The sequence below is a fragment of the Malaya genurostris genome, chromosome 2, assembly GCF_030247185.1.
Source record: "Malaya genurostris strain Urasoe2022 chromosome 2, Malgen_1.1, whole genome shotgun sequence".
NCBI classification, from domain to species: Eukaryota; Metazoa; Arthropoda; class Insecta; order Diptera; family Culicidae; genus Malaya; species Malaya genurostris.
Window position 1 is genome coordinate 99,852,714 of NC_080571.1, and position 25,579 is coordinate 99,878,292.

Below are 25,579 nucleotides of genomic sequence, written 5' to 3' on the forward strand. Positions count from 1 at the left end.
CAGTGATTATCTGTCAAAATGGAAAATTAAACCAAATGCAGCAAAAACGCAATTAATTATCTTTCCTCACAAGCCAAGAGCTTCTTTTCTTAAACCAAACAATAATCACATTCTCAAATTGAATGGCTTGGAATTGACATGGTCTGATCAAGCTAAATACTTAGGTTTAACGTATGACAAAAAACTCACTTTCAAGGATCACATTGAAGGAATCCAGGCAAAGTGTAATAAATATATTAAATGTTTATATCCTCTTATAAACAGAAATTCTAAGCTCTGTCTAAAAAACAAATTGTTAATTTATAAACAAATTTTCAGACCAGCCATGCTTTATGCGGTACCAATTTGGTCAAGCTGTTGTTCCACCAGGAAGAAAACGCTTCAAAGGATTCAGAATAAAATTCTGAAAATGATTCTGAAGCGTCCTCCCTGGTTTAGTACAAATGAGTTACACAGACTCACAAATATAGAACCATTAGATGTAATGTCACATAATATTATAAGCAAATTCCGACAAAAATCGATGCAATCTTCAATTGAATCGATTCGCTCTCTGTATTAGTTAGTAAGTTAGTATATAAGTTCCTTTTCCCCATTACACAATACAAGTAGGTTTAGAATTTTCCCTACACAAAAATCTCAGAATTGCGGAAGCAAATGATGTCTTCATGGTAATAACCAAATCATATATATATATAACAGGGCTGAAAAGTCACCACTTGTGGCTGAACACCCAATTTAAATCTTAATAATTTAATTTTAACTCATATTCCAATAAATAGTTATTTAAAAAAAAAAAAAAAAGCCTGAAACTTGGCCTACAAGGCCACATTCAATTTGTATTGATTTCGAGCGCTGCAAGGTTAGACCAGCAGCAACCGAAATTGAAATCTTGCTTAAGGAACGAATGCATCTAAACGTTAATGATGTAAGTAAGATTCAATTCAACAAGGTGTCTAACTGTGGGTACATTATGTTCAAACGTGAAAAAGATGCAATTGCATTTGCTTCGGATAATAACGGGGTGCACAGTGTTGATTATGACAATGTTAAATATAAAATCCCTGTGTAGTTGGTGGATAATGCCATAGAAGTACATGACCTTCCTCCGCAGACCAGCGATCAGTTCGTTCGGGAAAGTATGTCGCAGTACGGTGAAGTTCTTTCCATTGAAAGGAAAGTACTAGTGAATGCAGTGCTCCTGTTTCAAAAACACCTTCACCATCTAACCAACTATCAACTGCAATCAATGTACAAAGCACATCTACAGCAACTGCAAATGAACCCAAGACGGCGATCAACAATGAAAACAAGGAAACGGAAACCGCTCACAACTCCAACGATGTAGCAATGGATGATACGAGCAACGGACAAAATGACCTCCAATCTTCGCTAGAAGGAAATGGAAGCTCCTCTCTCCCTAGAAGAAGGGTGACAACGAGATCCAACAATAAAAAAATAATCTTATGTAACAAACACATGGGTGAATCGGCCACGTAAAGCTATACGCAAATTGGCCTGAAAAAAATTGTTAAAAAAAACATGATACAAACGAAAATCTGCATTAAAAAATACGAAAGAGTGTTCCGATTAAAATCCGCACACTCACACGAATTGCTAGTAGCTTTGGTTCGTTTAGTAACACCAAAACAGTTTCTGCCTCTCCTGAGGACTCACGACGGTAGGACGATCGTCTAGCAGGATTTTGCATCGTGCCACAACACGAAGGACGTGTTAGAAAGATAGAAGGCAATTTCGTGCTAAAAGATCGGATCCACCCAGAAACTATGCCCAATATAAATAGACTGGGCCATTATAAGTGCTCTGAAAAAGATTTTCTAAAAAGACTCAGTGGCTAAAAAAATCACTTCCGTGCTTTTCATTCACGAAAGAAGCATACACAAAACTCTGAACCTCGAAGTTCACAAGTGTTTTTTTTGTGTCAGCGAAACTTGATGACAAATTTTCACTCTCATAAATATCACCAAAGAGATAAATAAAAACCCTTCTTAATCCACCTAGTTGTGTGATAATGCCTTTCTCTTCTTTCATAACAGTCTCATGAAAATATATTTCATACTTTTATTAAATAATTTCGGATACTAATTTTGACACCAATTGATTCAGATTGATTCGAGTAGTTCACAAAAGCATGCTTCTTTCATAACAGTCTCATGAAAATATATTTCATACTTTTATTAAATAATTTCTGATAGTAATTTTGACACCAATTGATTCAGATTGATTCGAGTAGTTCACAAAAGCATGCTTCAGTGTGTCACACAGTCAGCGTCTTTTTCCTAACTAGTGCTTGACATTTGCGTTGCCTATTTGTATGAGAACAGTGATGCTAATCTAAAAAACCCTTCTTAATCTACCTAGTGGTGTGATAATGCCTTTCTCTTCTTTCATAACAGTCTCATGAAAATATGTTTCATACTTTTATTAAATAATTTTGGATACTAATTTTGACACCAATTGATTCAGATTGATTCGAGTAGTTCACAAAAGCATGCTTCAGTGTTTATGTCACACAGTCAGCATCATTTTTCCAAACTAGTGCTTGACATTTGCGTTGCCTATTTGTATGAGAACAGTGATGCTAATCTAAAAAATCGACTTTTTGGGACTTAGAAAAAATATGAAAATTTTTCTAAGTCCCAGAAAGTTGATTTTTTCAAAAAAATTTTTTTTTTTAGATGACACTAAATTTCGATGTTTTATGCAGTTTTAAGAGTTTTGGCATCAAAAAAAATTTTCGATTTTGGAAATTTCATGTACTCCCCCCTATGGTGCTTTTTCAAGATCGATAATTGTCAAACCTTTACCACCAGGCAGCACCCCTTAAGCATGTCCAATTTAGGTCAAATTTTGCATGAAGGCTTTTTTCGAGGTGCTTAAACTTTTGAGCACTAGAACTTTACGAAAATAGAGTTGATCCCAAAATTTTGGCACCCTTATATATACAAGAGCGGTAAAAATCAACGTGTTTTGTCGGTTACGTCACTTATACCATCATATATCTGGAACCAAAAGTCACAACCATTTGATCTTCGAACTTGATCAACGGCCCGACAGTAGCTTTCAAACGAGCCCAAGTTTGTTAAAATCGGATCAGCCATCTCTGAGAAAATTGAGCGCGTTCAAATACAACGCTTTTTGTCGGTTACGTCACTTATACAATCATATCTCCGGAACCAAAAGTCAAAGCCATTTGATCTTCGAACTTGATCAATGGCCTGCCAGTAGCTTTCAAACGAGTCCAAGTTTGTTCAAATCGGTTCAGCCATCTCTGAGAAAATTGAGCGCGTTCAAATACAACGCTTTTTGTCGGTTACGTCACTTATACAATCATATCTCCGGAACCAAAAGTCACAGCCATTTTATCTTCGAACTTGATCAATGCCCCGATAGTAGCTTTCAAACGAGCCCAAGTTTGTTAAAATCGGTTGAGCCATCTCTGAGAAAATTGAGCGCGTTCAAATATCTTCGAAAAGTGCACACACATACACACATACACACACACACAGACATTTTCCGATCTCGTCGAGCTGAGTCGAATGGTATATAACACTATGGGTCTCCGAGGCTCCGTTCGAAAGTCGGTTTTTCCAGCAATTCTAATACCTTCCTATAGAGAAAGGCAAAACCCTTATCAGTCCACTTAGTGGAATTTTTCATATATCTTGAAAAATCACCAGAAAAAATAGTCCCAGAAAGTTGATTTTTTCAAAAAAAAATTTTTTTTAGATGACACTAAATTTCGATGTTTTATGCAGATTTAAGAGTTTTGGCATCAAAAAAAATTTTCGATTTTGGAAATTTCATGTATTCCTCCCTATGATGCTTTTTCAAGATCGAAAATTGTCAAACCTTTACCACCGGGCAGCACATCTTACGCATGTCCGATTTAGCTCAAATTTAGCATGAAGGCTTTTTTCGAGGTGCTTAAACTTTTGATCACTAGAGCTTAACAAAAATAGAGGTGATCCCAAAATTTGGCACCCTTATATATATATATATATATATATATATATATATATATATATATATATATATATATATATATATATATATATATATATATATATATATATATATATATATATATATATATATATATATATATATATATATATATATATATATATATATATATATATATATATATATATAAGAGCGGTAAAAATCAACGCTTTTGTCTGTTACGTAACTTACTCATATCTCCGGAACCAAAAGTCACAGCCATTTGATCTTCGAACTTGATCAATGGCCCAATAGTAGCTTTCAAACGAGCACAAGTTTGTTAAAATCGGTTCAGCCATCTCTGAGAAAATAGAGCGCATATAAATACAATGCTTTTTGTTGGTTACGTCACTTATACAATCATATCTCCGGAACCAAAAGTAACAGCCATTTGATCTTCGAACTTGATCAATGGCCCGACAGTAGCTTTCAAACAAGCCCAAGCTTGTTAAAATCGGTTCAGCCATCTCTGAGAAAATTGAGCGCGTTCAAATATCTTCTAAAAGTGCACACACACGCACACACACAGACATTTTCCGATCTCGTCGAACTGAGTCGAATGTTATATAACACTATGAGTCTCCGAGACTCCGTTCCAAATTCGGTTTTTCCAGCAATTCTAATACTTTTCTGTAGAGAAAGGCAAAAAGAGAAGAGTCTCCGATGATATTTCGATGCTGAATTTCCACTACGCTTTAGTTCAACACCGAACTGATTCGTGCAAGATTTATTATATTTCTATTAATAAAAAAAACTCTACTGAGTACATTCTCAACTGAGAAATGATGACTCCCATATTTTCAATACAACGTGGGTGGTCAATATTAACAGCAATATTTTTTTTTTGCATTCCAAATAATGATTATAGCGACGAATGGCCGCTTTCATTCCAGTTGGTTGATTACACTGCACTATTTAGATTAAATTCAATAAAACATTATTTATCATGAATTTTTTTATAGAAGTAACAAGAGCGCATCATTTCTTGAACACACAGCGGACGCAACATTCGAATGGCGCGTTTGAATTGGCATAGCAATATCGCTATACTCAAGCTAAATTGGTTAATATTTTTTAATCATCATTTAATTTTATTTAATTCGTCATGAATTCTTCAAAAGGTTAAGATATAACGGCTATCAAAATTCGTTTCCCAAAAAGCCTCTGTTCGAGAATCATATCAGATATACTCGGTGTGCGAACTTTTTTCTTAAATATCCGTCGTCTCCGACAAAATTGAGTGATATTATTTTCTTTTTTTTTGTTCATATCACCCTGTCATTCCGGATTTCGAATTTATTTAAATTTAAATGAAATTCATTTGAATTTAGGTTAGTAAAAATCGCTTTAGCCATTTTACCTTAAGGTGTAATCATTTGCCTTTTCGGACCAGAAAATCTTTCTGACCCTACGTACGGGGTTGGACATCGAAACCAGGTGGGCTGCGTGAAAGGCATCGACTATCCCATCACGCTATAGCCGTTTTCGGTTGAGAAAATTGAGTGATATTATTTTTACTTTGTTGGTACATATCACCCTGTAATTCCGGAATCGGAAGTCGGATCCAAATGAAATCCAGGAACTTTGTATGGGACCATAAGATCCTTCGGGTCTCGGTTGAAAAGTCGGTTTTCACAGTGATTGCATAGCCTTGCCATTTGAGAAAGGCAAAATCGAATTTTGAGAATTAATTTTGCTTGTGCGAATTTTAAACGACACACCCTTTACTGTGATTTATTTACATATTATAAAAGTGATAAACGGGCTGCTAAAATAAATATCTTGAACCGTGTTAAACAAATAAACATTGCACCTAAACATTGCACCTAACACAAAACTCCAGATATTAAAGTTCTTCCTTCTGAGAAGACTATCTGGACTATCGGGAAAAGCATTCTAGCATGTCTAGGTAAACTCTATTTCAACACTCCCGACCCGTTTCTTCTCGACCCGTTGTTCACTAGTCTTATCTGATCCAGACAAAAGGTAAACGATGTCAATGAAAGTTTCTTTCATTGCGAAACTGTTTTCCATCATAGTCAAGCGAGAAAATGCACCGAATATTAAACACTACTTTAAAACGAATTCCCATACCTAAAAAATTCCCGTCGCTCATCGAACAGAAAAAAACAGAAGTCATCTTTTCTGTTCTCCGAATAAAAATACATTTTTGGTTTGTGCGTGTCCGATAGGAGAAGTTGCGAGATAACTTTAACACCAACTAGGGGCAGATGGGGTAAAACGCACCCCCTAAGGAAATGTAGCTATATCTTAACTATAGATAATAACACGGAAGAGTTTCATGTATGACTATCTTCCGTAATCATTATTTCTCAAAATTACGTACAAATACTCGCGGAATGCATTGAAAAATACATGAAATATCTTATTTTCCAAAACCCCTAAAAATTGTCTATTGAAATATATGCGGGGCATGACGCCCGATCGTGGAAAACATGAAAATTATACATTTTAAGTTACGCGAAGTGACGATTATCTGAACATAGAGGCAGGGTGATCTTAAACAATGGGTAAACATCCATCAAAAGAACGGATTAAAGCTCATGACAACCACGGGGCAATATGCACCCTCATAAAGCTTTTTTTCTTATTTAAAGAAAGCTTTAGATTTTTCGTTGACGAAATATTTGTCAGGTGGAAGGTTGTTCACTATTATTTATAAAATTGATAACTTATGGATAATTTTTGTAAGCGAATACTTGAGCATTTTGCCTCACACAATTCGGGTCGTTTTGCCCCCAAAAATATGAGACGATATATTTAACGATTTTTCTATAAAATTGCAAATACATCGTCTGTATTAGATCTAATTTTAGAAACCCGAATGATTGGCAAATAAGTTCACTGGTTACATAATTAAAATCGTCTTCCTCACCCTAGAAAATTACTATGGAACGAACATCAAAAAATACTTATAACTGAGACATAATTAGTTTTTTTTTTAATTTTTCCAGATATGATTGAACCATCGCTACCAAAATTTTATAGCAATCTGTTGCTATGGCGGATTTTCAGTTTCGTTAAAATTTCAGTGAAAAAAATTGGTTACTTTTGAGAAAAGCATTATACCTCGGGGGTACGTTTTACCCCATCTTCCCCTATGTAGCTATTTTCAGAATCCATTGTTAGCTCAATACGACTGTCTGACAGACGTGAACCGGCTCACTGAATTCGGCTTCTTATTATACTACTTGCATTGCAGTACAGTTGAGAAAGCTTTGTTATCGAAGCTTACTAGCCGAAGTTGAGATTGTGAAGCGATACATGAAAGATGGAATCTTATAAATATTCGATTGTTATTTTTGATTATTGATGAAGAATCACAATGGGAATAGGTTTTCGATCTAGTTTCGATTGCTTTTCGGATGTGCCATTAATCAAATAGTCCTCATTTTCTTTTCATTCGCCATTGCCTTTTGCAATTTGGGGCCAAATCCAGCCTAGAGTATGTATGTATTTTCTACGGAATTAGTTGGCTCAAATGAAACGAGTATATTAAGGAACTAGTAACTTCCGGGATATTTTCAGAAAAATAGAAAGATTTCCTATTTTAAATTGAACCGATTCCATTTTTTTTTCTTTTATTTTACATTGGGATCGAGCGACTCTTCAACCGATTTTGATGTCATAAACTAGCCTGTTTTGATGAATTTTATGTAATTCAAGCTGGACTGACAACAGTTTCTGTAATTAAAATAATACTAAACTTTTTGATGATTGAAAATAATTCAGTTTCAGGATGTTGGTAACCCTGCATCTTGAATTCGGCTGTTTTTTTCGAGTGCAATAACTCACCCTCATGTTAAATGTGTCAGAATTTTTGCAGCTCGCTACAAACTGCTACTTTAATTCTACCTAATCTTACCTTTTATCTCCGCCGCTCGAAGTAGGCTTCTCCACACAAACACTGGTACTCCGTTTCCGCAGTAGTCGGTTTCGCTGGTTTCGTTTGAGCATATCATCGCGATGGACCGTAGCTAGATTTTCGTCGTTCCTAGTCGACATGGCAGAGCCGCTGTTGTGAGGCTCAGAGAGCTCATTCAAGCTTCCGACGGTTTCTTTTGGCGATGTCGGCTTAGAGACGATAAACATTTTTCTGTACCTCGATGAGGAAGCTGTCATCAGTAATTTATCACCAAACCTTTGAGCGCGAGAATATTTCGACAATTTTTCACCAGCACCTTCAGAACCACCACCACCATCATCACCACAACCGTCGTCATCTATGCTTCTACTGTGCGTCCAAGTTGGTGAACGGTTTCGAAAGTTGTTCCCAGTCATGTCCCGTAGGCTCGTTTCATCCAGGCTAGCCGCCTGGAAGATGGAGGCTCTACGCTTTTCTCGTACGTTGCTAGAAGCACTTTTCTTCTTCTCGGTCATTCTTCACGACGAAAAGTTGGTGACAGATTGTTCAGAATTTAAGTTAGAGCACCTTCTTTTCACCTCGAGAAAATGTTTCACCGGTTCACTGAATTCTTCAAAATCGAATCTGTTCCTTGGTGGTAATTAATAATGTGTCGGTCTCATGTTAAACATTTATTCCGTCGAAGCCAATACAATCCTTTGAAAAGGAAAATAAATTCACAGTTTTAGCTTTTTTGATAAATGAATTGAATCCAACAGTTTCAACAAAACTATTCATCATTCATCTTTGTTTTGTATCCGACGCTGTAACTGCTGTGCCATAATCAATTAAAAGTGCCCTTCTCTACTCTCTAAACGAAATGTTTTCTTATCTACCTCATCGATTCGAATGGCTCCCCTGGGACAAAAGTTCTATTGTGTAAGTTAAATGAAATAGATTATGAGAAATGAGAAAGTAATAGTTGGATTCAGCCAGCCGCAAAGTCAACCGAATGCCAACAGTGGAACAAATAATACACATAAACCAATGCTGAGATAAAATTGCTTTCACGATAGTTCCTGGTTATGAATGGAAATATCCGATGCAAAGTGAAATTCAGTGGAGGTTGGGGCATAGATTTGTTTCGAATTGTTCCAGGGAAGCTGTATAATAACGATTGGAAAACTAATCGAACACAAATGAATTTCATTCAATCATTCGGAATCGGTTCAGTGGCGGCATCAAAGAGCCAACGCGTTATTAGACCACATTCAGTCTAATTGGAGAAACAGTTTCATCACAATTAAGTTGTGGCACCGGTTCATTCAGCCATTAGCTTTGGTTATGTCATTAACTTTCATCTTGCCGTTATTGTCGTCTTCGTGGTCGTCGTCGTCGTCGTCGCCCGTTGCTATAAATCGTGTGGCGAAAGCTCTTACTTTATCACCAGCATTAATTATTAAGGTGCACTTGGTGATTAGATTTTCTCGGACGCACAAGAACTAATACGTTCCGACCCTGACATCAGATTCGCGACTAGTACTATCTGCCACAACGTAGTCACGTTCCAAGCTCAGTGATTTCAATGCAGATTAGGTTCAATTTTCAGTGTCCACTGAACAATGGATAAATTGAAACGTTTGGAGAATTTCAATCATCGGCTTGAGAGCTACCGTGTCGCGTTAAACTCTGGCTGAAATTTTCGGTTCAATCAATATTTTCGAAATTGAATATTATCTACGGATTCGCATTTATTTCACATTCGCATTATTTCATAAAAGCTCCGGAAATTTTTCTTGAATTTTATCCTTCACATCTCGTTTTCACAGTTTGAATTAAATTCTACATAGACAAGTCAGAAGCTGAACTCAATCCAAAACAAAAATTTATTTTGATATTTTTACAATTAACTTGTTTGAAGTATGTATGTATGTTTGAAGCCACCATCAGTTCAAGGCATTACCAGTGTATGCGGGTAGACTTACAGTAGATCCGAATTTGATTATCAGATAGCTTTCACATAATTGCTGTTAAGAATTAATAAAGAATTTCGCTGTACCAGCCTAAACCCGCCTGATGGTTTGTTTGTTAGAAGGGTGCGTCTTACTCATTTCAGACCTTCAGGGAAAAACACAAAGCTTCCCCCCACGTGACTCAGGTTGGCAATCCACTCCATCATCCAGTTATTCACTTGTATGATACCCTGATGCACTCCCTGCCTCTCCCCGTTGTCGATATGCTTGAGCATAATACAATATAATATAACGTAATATAATATAATATAATATAATATAAATTTATATAAAAAAGTATAATATAATACAGTACAGTATAATATATCACATCCTAATGCAATACGAACAATATAATATGATATAATTCATTAAACATAACACAATATATCATAATATAATATAATATAGCATAATTTAATGCAATACAGCATACTACCAAGCTAGTACAAACTTTTTTAAAAAGCTGTGTAAAGCATACAAGTGAAAATCCGTTAAAAATCACACGACTGCACGTATAAATATCTGTTGGATTCTGTTCTCTGTGATATAACATAATATAATATAATGTAATGTAATATAATATAACATAATATAACACAGTATAATATAATATAATAAAGCACAATATAATATAACATTATACAATATAACACAATACATATACTTATAATATAATATAATACAATATAATATGATATAATGCAATGCAGTATAATACCATACAACATAATATAACATTCAGCTCGGTTTCACATCTCATGCAAGTCGGTCGACAAACCAAAACCGCTTACATTCAGGACAGAAGAAACCAAGTACAGTATTGCGTAGTGAACACAATAGGACGACCTCGAAATGAGTGAACCAAACGAACAAAAGCTACCGCCGGTACGAAAGAATACAATTGTTGTTGACTTCAGGCAGTGCAAAATTCGACCTTCGATACGAGAACTTGAAGGTTTGCTTAAAGAGCAAATGCATCTTGACATTAAACGTGTGCATTTACTTCAATGCAATAAGACAAATGATGTTGTTTACATCCAGTTTTATAAAGAGTTGGATGCAATTCAATTCGCAAAAGACAATAACAATGTGCACTATGTGGAGCACGAGAACATTAGCTACAACATTCCAGTATACGAGGTCTGTTCAAAAAGTTCCCGGAATTTTTTATTTGCGCGCGTCTGGAGAGTCCGGTTGTCAAAATTTTTTTCTATTGTGTTGGTACATATGTCCCTAATGTCTGGTAAAATTTTTAGCTGTATTAATTGTTTACATTCTGTTTTGTAGCGGCTGATGTAGACGTGTTTTTTGAGCTCGGTGATTTTTGTCTTGGTGAAGTTGGGTGCTTCCACGTGGACGATTGTGCTTTTGTTTCGACATCATAACCATACACCCATGTTTCATCACCATTTATGACCCTTTCAAGTAAATTTGGATCGTCGTTGACGTCGTTTAACAGCTCCTGAGCGATGGTAATGCGTTTGTTTTTTTGATCAAAATTCAGCAGTTTTGGAACGAATTTTGCTGCCACTCGTTTCATGCCCAAACATTTGAAAAAATATGATGGCATGAGCCAACTGATATGCCAACTTCATCAGCAACTTCTCTAATAGTGATTCGGCGATCATCCATAATCATTTTCTCCACTTTTCCCACATTTTCATCGATTGTTGACGTGCTGGGTCGACCGGAGCGTTCGTCGTCTTCAACGTCTTCGCGGTCATCTTGGAAACGCTTATACCACTCGTAAACACTTGTTTTTTTTTTTCATAGCAGACTCACCGTAGGCTCTCGTTAACATTTCGCACACTTGGTTACACTTTATTTCATTTTTCACGCAAAATTTAATACAAATTCTTTGACTCTTCAATTCTTCCATTGTTTAAACTAACAAAAATCGCCGAGCTCAAAAAAACACGTCTACACCAGCCGCTACAAGACAGAATGTAAACAATGAATACAGCTGAAAATTTCACCATACATTAGGGACATATGTACCAACACAATAAAAAAAAATTATGACCACCGGACTCTCCAGACGCGCGCAATTAAAAAATTCCGGGAACTTTTTGAACAGACCTCGTATATAGATGATAGTGCTATAGAAGTGCGTGTGCATGATCTTCCCTCAAGCGTCACCGATTCTTATATTCGCAAAACTATGTCCCAATACGGAGAGATTCTCTCTGTCGAAAAAGAAAAGTGGGAGAACTTTTTCCCCGGTATTCTAAATGGCGTACGTTTGTTACGCATGCGCTTAAAGAGGCCTATACCTTCGTAAGTGACATTCGGTCAGAATACAAGAATCCCGTGCAAATCACTTGTTACCTATGACAATCAGATGGCCACATGTCAATATTGCCAAAAAGCTGTTCACTACGGTAAGCCATGTGATAAACCGGACAAGGAGACAACTATACCAAATGACAACGGTGCTTCCTTCACACCAACCCCAAGCAACCCCAGTACACCTGTGGCAGTCACCAACAACAGTGAAGCATTCCCTTCAACGAAATCATCCAACGTATCCCCTATAGAACAAAGTACACCAGCTGCAATTAACAGCATACCATCTAACCAACCAGCAACTGCAAACAATGTACAACAAGGCGCATCTACAGCAACTAGCAACAAAATCAACAACAATACCACGGTAATGGATGACGAGACGAACCACGAACAAACTGCTCCTCAATCCTCGCAGGAGAAAAATTAAAACTCCTCTCCCCCTAGAAAAAGGGTGACAACGAGATCCAACACAAAAAAAATGAAGAAAAACTCAGCTAAATCGGCCACGTAAAGCTTGTACGCAAATAGGCCTCATTAAAATATCTTTTGAATGAAAAAAATAATATAACGTAACAGAAGATACTATACGAAATAATATGCCATGATACAATGTATAACAGTTGTTGTCGCAGTGTAAGTTATGCTCTTCTTTCGTCGCAGTACTGCAGGAAATATGATATTTCTTTCTTATAATATAATAATAAATAATAATAATAATAATAATAATAATAATAATAATAATAATAATAATAATAATAATAATAATAATAATAATAATAATAATAATAATAATAATAATAATAATAATAATAATAATAATAATAATAATAATGATAATAATAATAATAATAATAATAATAATAATAACAACAATATATAATACAATGTAATATAATTCAATTCAATGAATAACAAATAATGCAACAAACAACAGAACCACATGTGGCAATATACTACCATAAATATTGCACTTTAGGATGAGCTTCAAACTACAAGCCATTTAGCACCCTCTCATTCTGCTACTAACGCAGAAGACGATAGCACCCAGTCGATGCCGTTCTATTGACCAGATGTCATCATAGACGCTCGGGGAGGCATGAGATAGGAACTTGTGAGGACTTAGTTATCTCACCATTTGACGACCAATACAATTAATTTGTTTGAAGTGGTCAAAAACGACAGAAATGTTTAAACTGTGCATGAAATACCCATACTTTTAGCATTGAATCATAAAACATGCATAGAACGATAAATATACACGGTTAAAAATCCATTCCTGGTACCATGAATAAAAAATTATGGAAGTCATGAAACATGTCTTCTTATAAGATCATGCCTATTACTGATGATTCTATGAGCAAAATGATTAGTTATTTCTCATGATATGACCCATCAATAATAAACACTGTTATATCAAGCGATTTGCTATTATAATTTACATTAAATAAAATACTTTCATTTTGTACATGATCTTATAACTATTTCAAGTTTGTTTTTATCAGTGCATCACTTTTATTAAATATAAGATAGCTGGCTATTGGTTGAACTCATATGGAAGAGAAAACAGTCTAACATAAAATAAAATTTAAATTGGACTTAATGAAATGATAAAGTAGTTTCATGAAAGGAAGGTCACGACAAGCAAGAATGTCGCGAACTAGGACATTGGATAGCCTACCTTGGGCAAAAAATGATCATGTTCCAAATCGTTTTGTAACTGACTTTCAATAAAATAATTTGAGCCGTTCCATATCCGGTTTTCCTTAACGCATATTACAGTTGTGAAACTTATCACATAACAATCAAATAAGTTGCACATCAAACAAAACAATCACTCAATCGTTGTGAGTAAAGTTGAGAGATATATTTTTTATCAATTATTCAAACGGCGACCAAAACCCATTGGTTATATCTGAAATAACACAAATGAAGAACAGGATTCTTGAACTGTTGAACAATTTAAGTTGGATTGCAGTGTAGAGAAATTGTTGTTTAAAGTATATTAAAAAATCGAAGTATAACAAGAAAATGTTTTCAAAATACGTACGAATAACAAAAGTTCGCATATAAGCCTTTGTTGAGTAGTAATACTACCATCATCATAAAGTTCCCGGAATAAGCACCGTGTGTTTTTTAGGTTTCCACATCTGTCATTGCTATTCTGTCAAATTTTCAACTTGATACCATTTGTAAATGCTACGCTGTATTGAGTACCTCAGCAATTGTGCGCTGTCCTCGATTTTGTACAATTTCAAAATGAAATTGAATTTTCAACAACGAATTTGCATTGAGTTTTGCAATAAAAACGGTTCCAATGATGCGACGACATTGCAAATGTTAGAATAGTGTTTCGGCAACGATACTTTGAAGAAAACAGTCGTTTACCATTGGCCCGAGCGTTTCAGAAGTGGTTGTGAGTTTGTAAATGATGATGAGAGAAGCGCTAGGCCATTGACATCGAAAACCGACGAAAACATCAGCAAAATCAAAGAATTGATGACCGTAGACAGCAAATTGATTATTAGAGAAATGGCAGAGCAGTTATGGAATGTTTGCGTGAAAAAAAATCGCCGAAAAAGACCAGATTATTCGTACCGGGGAGAACAACCCACTATTTTGAAGGATTATTTAGTCGATTTTTAAATAATATTTTGTTTCGATATAATTTTTCATGCGACGCGTAAATTCGAAGCTTGAAGCGTTTTCAATATTTTGTTGTAAAACAAAATTCGCATGAATCGAAAGCAATGTCTTGGCATTACATTCCTTCTGTGGAATTTGACATTTCTGTTTCAACAGACTTATTCTTAGCATACAGAATCATTTTATGGCTAGTACTACGATCCTACTGACACTATGAATCATTCCACATCGGAGCTCGAACATATGACAACTGGCTTATAAAACCAGCGCCGTATGCATTGAACCGCAAACCCGGGCGAATCGAACGGTGCACAAAACAAATCCAGCCGCTGATGTGCATAGCACATTGTTAAAAAAAAACCGACTGAGATGACGTTTGTAATGTCAAACTATCATCTTCGTGCAGAAGACAAGTGTCAAATTTTCACGTCAAACGCACTACAAACACTTTTTGATTTACGAAAACTTAAAAATAACGAATTCCGTTTATTGATAAAACATTGCTTCCTATAAGGAAAAACCGGGCAAGTCCAGCAATGGTTTAAGAAGTGTTACCCGCACTCAGATTAAAAACAAAGATTTGTGGTATTCTGATTTTAACGTGACCAAATTAGGCAGTCATCCGAAAAAATGTGAGCAAGTTTTGACAATCGTCATGGATGAACACAAAATCAAAGTCCGACTGAACTGGAAGTGCTTTTATTATCGTATGCGAAAATCTGGGCATGACAAAAATCTTTTCCAAATAGGTGCCTCGTTCGCTCACAATCTATCCAAAGCAAAAATGCATCAACAATCCAGAGAGCTGGTCGGCACTGTTTAGTCGCAATAAAAAGTATTTCTTGCGTTGGTATGAAACAGTGGACGAAACATGGATCTATCTTTATTCTTCGGAGTTGTTTCAACATTTAGACAGGGAAAACGCAACAAGTAGCTGCAACAAGTATAGCGTCAGTTTTTAGATGCTCGAGGTATAATTAACGTCGATTATCTTGAAAAGGAAGTACCAACAAAAGTGTTTAGTTATTAATGCGTTTGAAGTATGGAATCGTAAAAAACGGCGTCATATGAAGCAGAAAAAATCATCGTTAACCAAGACAATGCACCGTGCCACAAGTCAATGTAAATAATAACCGCACAGAGTGCAAGTCGATTCGACGTTGAATTTGGTTTTCTGTGAGTAATTTTCTCAAATGCACTCATTGAAGAGCAGAAATCATATGGAAACCGTGGACTTATACGTATACGACGCCGTCATATCAATTAGAGGAATGACAATGGTTTGAAAAACAGGGAAAACATTGGAGACATTGTTCGTGGTTGAGTTGTAGATGTTCAAAACCTAACTACTGTCTATATGGTTTTACTTCTATATTTTGAATTTTTACCCCGGTATAGAAAACAAAGACGCAATCCTACGTCAAAAGATTTTGAGTGATTTCATTTATGTGAAGATAAAAATGGAAAGGCGAGATGTGACAAGGTTGATTTTAGCAAACTGAAATCTTTTACTAACTTAACTTTCGCAAGAGGAGTTGAACTTAAGCATCTCATCTATGCAAATCACTCGAGTCTCTGGTATGCCGGAAAGTACCGATAAAAGTTTTTTACCTCTTACTATCCGAACCGACAAAAGAATAGTTATCAGAAGTTGTTTCTTTCTACCTGCGGCTGCATTCTCGTACACAATTAATTCTTCACTATTTTCCTAATAGTGAAAAAGTAAAAATAACATGATGGGTCTTCATCAGGTAGCGGTGAGTGCAGCGCTACTGAATATCGCTTACAACCTAGGCTAAACAACCAGCACACTGTGACTCTAGGGACATAAGCAATAGTTCGAACAAACCTTTCATTCTGATGTTCAACTTGCTGTATAAAGATTGAGAAAAATATCCATACAGTGAAGAACTCAATGTATATAAGAATGCTGTCGCAAGTAGAAACTGACAACTTCTAGTAACTTTTCTTGTACCGGTTCGTATAGTAAATGGTAAATGACAGTTACAATAAAATTATTTTTATTGTTATAAATAATACTAATATTACTATTATTTTCCATCAGAAATTTCAGGTGGGTAATTACCCACCTTTGGAATTTTCGGGTGGGTAGTACTACCCACCGTATCCATCTCTTTCACCGGCCCTGCCGTAGAACGCGTTTCAGCACCCGAGGCAAGATTGTGGAAAAATCGCAGATGGCTCTGATGGCCATACCGAAAACTGATTATAAAAACATGTTTCGAAGGGAACAATATTGATTTTGATAAATAATCTTGTATTTTTAATTTTTTGAATGAATTCCGGGAATTTTTTGATGAAGGTAGTAGACAATGTTTTTCAGTAACTCAAAACTTCACATATTTTTGTATTTGGATGAAACTTTGTACTTTTATTTGCATAAAAACTTTGTCTTCACTATATCAACCATTTGTTTTGTGTCTCAAGATTTTTTTTTAAAGAGGATGTAAGCAAGCGCTTTTCTCAAATAGTTACAATTTACAACGTTGCAAAGGCGATTTGGGGACCATAATAAAAACATGCACTGAAATAAGTTTAAATTCAACAAAAATCTGAGATCTTTCGCTCTTTTGTCTTAATATCTAGAAAACGGTTACTTTTATCCAAAAAATTGTTAGGACCAAAGGCTATTTCCGGGTGAGCATGGGAATATCGGCTTCCACAGAAAATTCATATTGTTATACAACACACAATGGAGGAAAATGAACCAAAGCCGCGACAATTTTTTGGAGGCATGATACAGCTGACCACATAGTACTTTTTTGGTGGTTATAAAAATCGATTCCATGTCTTTAGAAGGACCGCACGAAACGCTATCATGTTCATTCTACCCCAAGATCCCGTTTTGCACTGTATTGTATTCAAGCTTGACTATATAATATAAAAGCGAAGTACTTGCAAAAGAGCGAATAGAGTGTTTCTGATGTAAAGAAGTCTATCCAATCTATTGCACATAGTTTTAATGACAGCAGCAAACTCGTTAGGCTATTTTTTATATATATTATAATATTTAGTACCAGATACAATACGATCTATCAATATTGGTTCATATTACGTACACAATATCTGTGATTCAATTAAATACAATTGAAGTGACAGTAGTAGTCTGTTTAACCCGTTTTACCACAATTTATTTCAAATGTCGTAACATTGGTTGAATTTTCTTTCACATTCCGAAAAACCAAAAAATAAAATTACAAATGGATTCTACGACCGCACGAATCTCGTTAAACCCTTTAACCCCAATTTATTTCATAACTCTTATTTCTAGCAAAACTTTCTTGTGCATACCGAAAGGAGGCTGATTGCAATTAATTTATATTAATTGATATTACGGAGGAATACCTGAAAATTAGAGTACAAATAGGTTCAATGACCGCACGAATCTTGTTATATCGTTTTACCCAAATTAATTCTTTTGAGTCTTTTGATAAATATTGATCTACAATCCAGAAGCAGATCATTATTGGTCCATATTATGTAGAAAACTCCAGTGATCCAAATACACATAATGGGAATGACAGTACCAGCTTGTTTAATTCTTTTAAACGCTTTATTTCATAAATTGTATCGCTGGAGGAACTTTTTTTGGGTCTTTTTGAAACAGAAATACGACTTATGAAATAAATTGGAGTAAAACGGTATAACAAGATTCGTCCGCTTCTTGAACCTATTTGTACTCTACTTTTTAGGTATTTCGTCGTAATACCAATTGATTTTAATCAACCACAATCAGCCTCCTTTCGGAATGCGAAAGAAAGGAGGTAAAACAGAACACAATTATTTGCGGTCGATCCTTCTAAAATATATCCATTTATCGAACTTAGACCGACATTTATCGAACTCGGAAGACCTTCCGATTGGTCGAATAAATTATTTTCAGAGTTTCACAATTAGTTTTAGAAGTAAAGTCAGATAAAAGGTAAATTGGTGCAAAATGGGCATGATCTTCTAACTATCATAAATCGATTCTACGGAAAAAATTGCTAACTAACTTTGAAAATATTTGCTTAGTTTTTTATAAAATTATTGAGCAAAGTCGCGTTTTTCATCGTTTTTCCTCACTGTACAACATTTAAAAAAGCATCGACTGAAGGGGGTTCCTCTGTCATGACTAGATAAATCTTCATAAAAAAAAACCTGGTTTGTTCCACCTAGTGGTGCTATAATAACTTTCTCATGTTCTCATTCATATTACATTTTTTTTTTTTTAAGTACGTTTATTTGTCAATTTTTTGTGCGTTAAAATTATTCATTGATTTCAAGTTCTGTTTGTATAATAAATTCTAATCTATTTACATCAAGCCTAACATCTTGATTATCTTTAATGAATGAAATATAACAATATAATAGTTTCAAAATAGTTGTTCTCATCGATACATGAATACGGTCCAGCGAGGGTCGTAGTATTTCATTATTTTCCACATGCCAGCCGTGTGTCACTTCGCAGAGTTTCCGTTTCAACAGAACGAGCGCCTCCCGCACTCGAAGACACTCGAAGAATTTGTGTTGAATAGTTTCAACCGGCTCAGTACAGTGTAAGCAGTTGCCGCCATCCGCCCTTCTCATAATGTGAAGTAAACGCCTGTGTGGAATTTTTTGATTAACCCACATGTATAGAGTACTGCGCTGCACAGGTGAAAGTGCGTTGGACGATATATTATTCCATATGCGTTTCCAGTTTGCTCCAGGACACGCCGTTTCAATTTTGGCGCGTTCTGTTTGTTCAATATAAAATTGATGAATTTTATCGGATGAAGGGTGTTGTCGAATTTGGGGGGGTAAACTGGATATATTTTCGAGGATAATTTTTAGACACGGAGCTTGGGTCAAAGAATTTGATCGGGATGCATTTGTTTGGTTTAGGAAGGAACTGTAGTACGGAAGGGCTTCGATCTCTTGAAGGTGCCGATTAATTAGAAGTGCCTTGCATTTCATTGCTGGTAAATGAAGCTTCAGTCCTCCATTCTTCTTACAGCGCGCAAGTTGATGCATTGGTACTGTCACACACTCACCACGGAATAAATAAGACCGCATGGTAGCAGTCAGTTTAGCTACATGCGCATTTGATGGATACAGATTTGCTGCCATGTACCACATTCTCGAAGATACGAAAGTATTCAGTAAAGTCACTTTTTGGTGTAGAACTAGATTTCTCAAAGAATGCAACCATATTTGTCGAGAAAAATTTGTTACGATACTGTCCCAGTTCAGTGACGTCATGGACCGAACAGAGCTCGTGAAAATGATTCCAAGAACTTTTACGTTGGTTTCTGTACGAAGCCACGGTACTGTGATAGGATTTTCTGTATCACCAACATCGATTGCCGTTGTTTTTGCTTCATTTAAGCGAGCTCCTGCTACACGTTCAAATTGCCCAAACAAGGTTCTCATATGGTTCAACTGCCCTACACTGCTAACTATTACACTGATATCATCTGCGTATGTAACAATCAAATCTATTCCAGCTGATTGTTCTAGTCTTTGCAGAAGTGGATTCAAATAAATTGTAAACAATAGCATTGACAAAGGGTCGCCTTGTCTGACCGAACGTTGAATCGGAAAGGGAGAAGAAATGTGTCCGTTTATTAATAAACGTGATGATGATGATGCTGTTATATGAGTTAGCAACTCAACCAAAGTACTGCTAAATCCCATTGAACGCATGGTGTGGAAAAGAAAATTATGATTCACTCTATCAAATGCGTGATCAAGATCGAATGACACTAGTTTTCCTCTTGTTTTGTTTGATTTCAGACGTGCGATTCTATCTTTCAAGGCAAGGGTGGCCTGAAAAATGTTTTTGTTAGAGTTTGCACATTTTTGTGAGTCGGCCAGCACCATGTGAGATCGAAGCACTCTCTCGATGCGCTGCTTTAAAATCCGGGATAGAATTTTGTAGTCGTAGTTTATTAGACTTATAGGCCTGTAAGCGTTTGCTGTGTCCCCCGTCCCTCGTTTTTTCACCAGCACAATCACTCCATCGACGAATTGTTCAGGAAAGTTTGAACGAATAGCCTCGTTTAATATCAGGTTTAGCTCGCGGTGAATGATGTCGAATGTTCGCAGGAAGAACTCCTTTGGCAAACCATCCGGACCGGGCGATTTTCGGGATGCACTTGTGCGTATTGCAGTAAAAATTTCAGACGTAGTGATCGCTTCCATGATAGCTTCGTTTTCTGGATCCTGATCGGGAATGACTCTATCGCATTGGAACGGACTATCATTTTCGATTTCATCGACATGGCTGCGCGCGTACAGTTCGGTGAAATGGTGTACTATATGGTTTTGAATGGAGGTTGAATTGTTTATTATTTCATCTCTTTCGTTCTTTATGTACTCGATCGTTGTTTTTCGCCTTACTCGCTCTCCTAACTGGTAAGTGGATATTGGTTCTCCCGCTACGTACGTTTCATTTATTCTGATAAAAATCTCTGAAAAACGTCGTTGATGCGATAGCATTTCTGCCTTCAGCCTGTTGATTGTGGTAAGTAAGGAGTTGTTGCTTTGATAACCGTCGTAAGCCTGTCTTAACAATCCGTAGAGGCGTTGCTGTTCACTGTAGAAATTTTGAAATGCAATTTTCGATTTCCAACGGAAGAAGGACTTAATCTTTGGCTTGGCGCACATAAGCCACCACTCCATCCAAGAAGAAAAATTGCGACGCTGACGAGTCCAAAATTGCCACTGTATTTGAAATTCATCGATTGAATCAGTAGTCAGAAGCTGTGGACGGAGGGACCAAAAACCTCGTCCGTGAACTTTGTCGGGTAACGGAAGGCAAATTCTCGCAGTGACAGCCTTGTGATCAGAAAAACAGCAAACGTGGGTGGTTGTTGTTCTCAAGTGCTCTTGAAGGCTAGCGCTGATATAAAGACGATCTAGTCTTGATGAAGAATTGTGAGTAATATATGTGTAACCATTATCACGCGGATGTAGGAGTTGCCATACATCACGAAGATGCATCTGCTGAACGGTAGTTTGAAGAATGGGACTATGGTTATTTCCAGTTGAATCACCTTGGCGTATCACGCAGTTGAAGTCGCCTCCGAGAATAATGTGTGCAGTGTGGTGACGTAGGTAGTAGGCAAGCGTTGTGTTGAAGAATCTCTCTCGTTCCCCACGACGGGAAGCACCCGACGGGGCGTACACGTTACACAGTGTGATGTTATTAACACGTAAAGCGAGAAGTCTCCCATCTAGACTTTTTTCAATGTGCGAGAATTTTATATGACTTTTGAGAGCAATAGCGGTTCCTCTCCTCGTGTGGTCAAAGTTACAGACTACGTTATAGCCAGGTATGGACAGCTGTTCATTCTCTACCTCTTGTAGGAATACGATGTCCAAATCCATCGAGCGCACGAATGTGTGAAGAGCGTTGATTTTTGTAGTGTTCGTGATCGTATTGATGTTTATGGTTCCAATATTGCTACTAACGAAATCTGCCATTATTGCATTTCTTCATCAGAATTTGGCTGTGTTGCGTCACTGGTGGTAGCGTTCTCGTCGGTGGTTCGCATCTTTTTTCCAGGTGGTTGTCTTCGTGAGCGCCGGCTTGATGTCGAAGCTTGAGAGCTATCTGTCTCATTGCCATCACCTTTTTGCTGTGCGTTGTGGTTACTAGAAGTCATCGGAGACGGAGAGAGGTTTTCGTTGTAAGCGTTAGATGACTTTTGCAGAGATGGAGCTGGCGCCGTTGGGGGAGCCATCGTGTTTTTCTGTTGTGCAGTAACAGAACGTGTCTCGATAGAATTTCGGGACTTAAGTAGAGACTGCCCGAGAAGCATGGCAAGATCTCGTGTGGGGGGTTTTGATACCATGGGTTTATGAGCAGATGCTGTTTTTGTCTGGATTGTGTTCGGTTTTACAGTTCCTTTTTGCAGTACCGATCTTTTCGTGACGTTTGCGTATGATAAGTCTGCAGTGAGCTTTTGAACAAGCAATTTTTTATTTTGCACACATGGAATACCAATGTGTGCAAACTCACGACAATGTAAACATGTTTGACGCTGACCCTTATAACCTAGAGCTGTGTCTTCTCCCTGGATTGTAACGAGAGAGGGAATGTTCGTCTTTACGACCATTCTAGCGATGCGAACTCCTGTACTTACTCCTTCAAAAATACCATATCGACTGTCCCATAATAGGTCACGAACACTGAGAACTTCACCGTAGTCGGAAAGGAACGAAGCCACATGTTCGTTGGTGACATCCTCGGGAAGATCGAAGATTTGCACTTCTACTGCTCCGTCTTCCATCGTTATACGTAGCTTGTATACTTTCCCGTCGATCGTGAATTCATGCTTGTTGTCGTGTTGCTTTACGATTTCCTCGGCTACGGTGAGGCTGTTGACCTTTACAAAAGTACAACCTAGCCTCTTACTTGGCTGGATTTGAAGGACGTTTTCACGCAATAGACCGAGTTCCTTCCCGATGAATTTAAGAATTACATCGTGGGAAAGGTGCTTCGGAAACTGTGAGTAATCCACACGGAACGTATTTTCCCGCATTCTACACGCGAAAACCGTTGCGCGTTAACAAAAGCGACAAATAAACCTTTTGATACTGTTCGTCAGTAAACTTTCAAATATAGCACGTACGATAAATATCGACTGTACAGCACGATAGCTTGCTGGTAACTGACAATGGGACTCTCCAATAGACTTTTCTTTGTATATTAAATAAGAACGAAAAAGTTTGTATGGGCAAACATTAGCATAACCTTTTTTAGCATTTTCCCTCTAAATGATTGCATGAAATTTTAAACACATTTCACCCTGTTGCTCTGGAACCGGAAGTGAGATCCGAACATAGGTCGAAAGCAGTCTACTTTTATAGACGATTCATTTGAACCTAAGTTTGTGAAAATCGGTTCAGCTGTTTTTGTGAAAACGAAGAGTTCCGTTTTTGAGGTTTTGACCACTATTTCCGATACATCCAGAACTGGTACAGCTAAACTCGGTTCGTCTTACCAGCAAATAGCATAGCCTATAAATTGAAACAATTTTTAATCAAATTTAGAATAACTTTTAGGTTTTTGCCTTTCTCATATAGAAAGGTTATGCAATCACTTGAAAAACCGACTAGTGAAAATTGACCCGGAGGGCCAAGTGTCATATACCATTCGACTCAGTTCATCGAACTGAGCAATGTCTGTGTGTGTATGTATGTGTGTGTGTCAGTGTGTGTGTGTGTGTGTATGTGTCAAATAATCTCACTAGGTTTTCTCGGAGATGGCTGAACCGATTTTGACAAACTTGGATTCAAATGAAAGGTCTCGTGGTCCCATACGGAATTCCTGAATTTCATCCGGATCCGACTTCCGGTTCCGGAATTATAGGGTAAAGTGTGTTCAATATTGTACACCGTCACTTAAACCAGCGAAACAAAAAACGTAAAAAAATTTCTAAACAGGTCTCAAAACCACACAAATCGAAAGTCATTATCAGTAGGCAACTAAACAAACCGATTCCGGCTATCCTGGTTCCCGGTATCCGGTTCCGGAAGTACCGGAAATAGTAGTCATATATACCAAAATAGATCTCACTCCCTTTTCTCAGCGATGGTTTGACCGATTTTCACAAACTTAGATTCAAATGAAAGGTCTCGTGGTCTAATACAGAATTCCTGAATTTCATCCGGATCCGACTTCCGGTTCTAGAATTATAGGGTATAGTGTGTTCAATATTGTACACCGTCACTTAAACCGGCGAAACACAAAACGTTAAAAAATTTCTAAACTGTTCTCAAAACCACATAAATCGAAAGTCATTATCAGTAGGCAACTAAACAAACCGATTCCGGCTATCCTGGTTCCCGGTATCCGGTTCCGGAAGTACCGGAAATAGTAGTCATATATACCAAAATAGATCTCACTCCCTTTTCTCAGCGATGGTTTGACCGATTTTCACAAACTTAGATTCAAATGAAAGGTCTCGTTGTTCCATACGGAATCCCAGAATTTCATCCGGATCCAACTTCCACTTCCGGAATTATAGGGTAAAGCGTGTTCAATATTGTACACCGTCACTTAAACCGGCGAAACAAAACACGTAAAAAATTTTCCAAACTGGTCTCAAAACCACACAAATCGAAAGTCATTATCAGTAGGCAACTAAACAAACCGATTCCGGCTATCCTGGTTCCCGGTATCCGGTTCCGGAAGTACCGGAAATAGTAGTCATATATACCAAAATATATCTCACTCCCTTTTCTCAGCGATGGTTTGACCGATTTTCACAAACTTAGATTCAAATGAAAGGTCTCGTGGTCCCATACGGAATTCCTGAATTTCATCCGGATCCGACTTCCGGTTCCGGAATTATAGGGTAAAGTGTGTTCAATATTGTACACCGTCACTTAAAATATTTTCGGATACAACAAACATTTAAATCGTAATTTAGAGTGCGTACTAGAAGAGTTTGTGTGTCATGTTAGTTGGTGGTCGGTTATTTGGTTTGTGGAAGTGTGGATGACTCACGCAATCAAAGCATTGTTTTATTCGGTATGTTATACTAGTTAATGCACAAACAATCTCTTGGTTTGTTTCAAAAATCGAAGAGATAAATTTTGAATGGCATACCACAATATTATATGTACATGAGAAAGGCATCATTACACCACTAGGTGGATTGAAACAGGTTTTTTTCGCATTATCACTCTATATGACAGGTTGCGATTGCATACACACTACCCTGTATTTCTGGAACCGGAAGTAAGA

At 36.9% G+C, this 25,579-nt stretch overlaps 1 protein-coding gene across 2 annotated transcripts in view; it reads right to left on the reverse strand.

Moving 5' to 3' along the window:
* Positions 1 to 25,579, reverse strand: part of LOC131427801 (GTPase-activating Rap/Ran-GAP domain-like protein 3) — a 659,718-nt gene that overhangs the window by 568,680 nt on the left and 65,459 nt on the right. Inside the window, exon 1 of one of the 2 annotated variants that reach the window (XM_058591315.1) lies at positions 7,913 to 8,608. The exons of the other annotated variant lie outside the window; for it this stretch is intronic. Within the exon in view, the coding sequence (XP_058447298.1) occupies positions 7,913 to 8,427 (515 nt within the window). The 5' untranslated portion in view covers positions 8,428 to 8,608. Of the gene's footprint in view, positions 1 to 7,912; positions 8,609 to 25,579 lie in introns of those variants that run through there. 2 annotated transcript variants of the gene reach the window in all.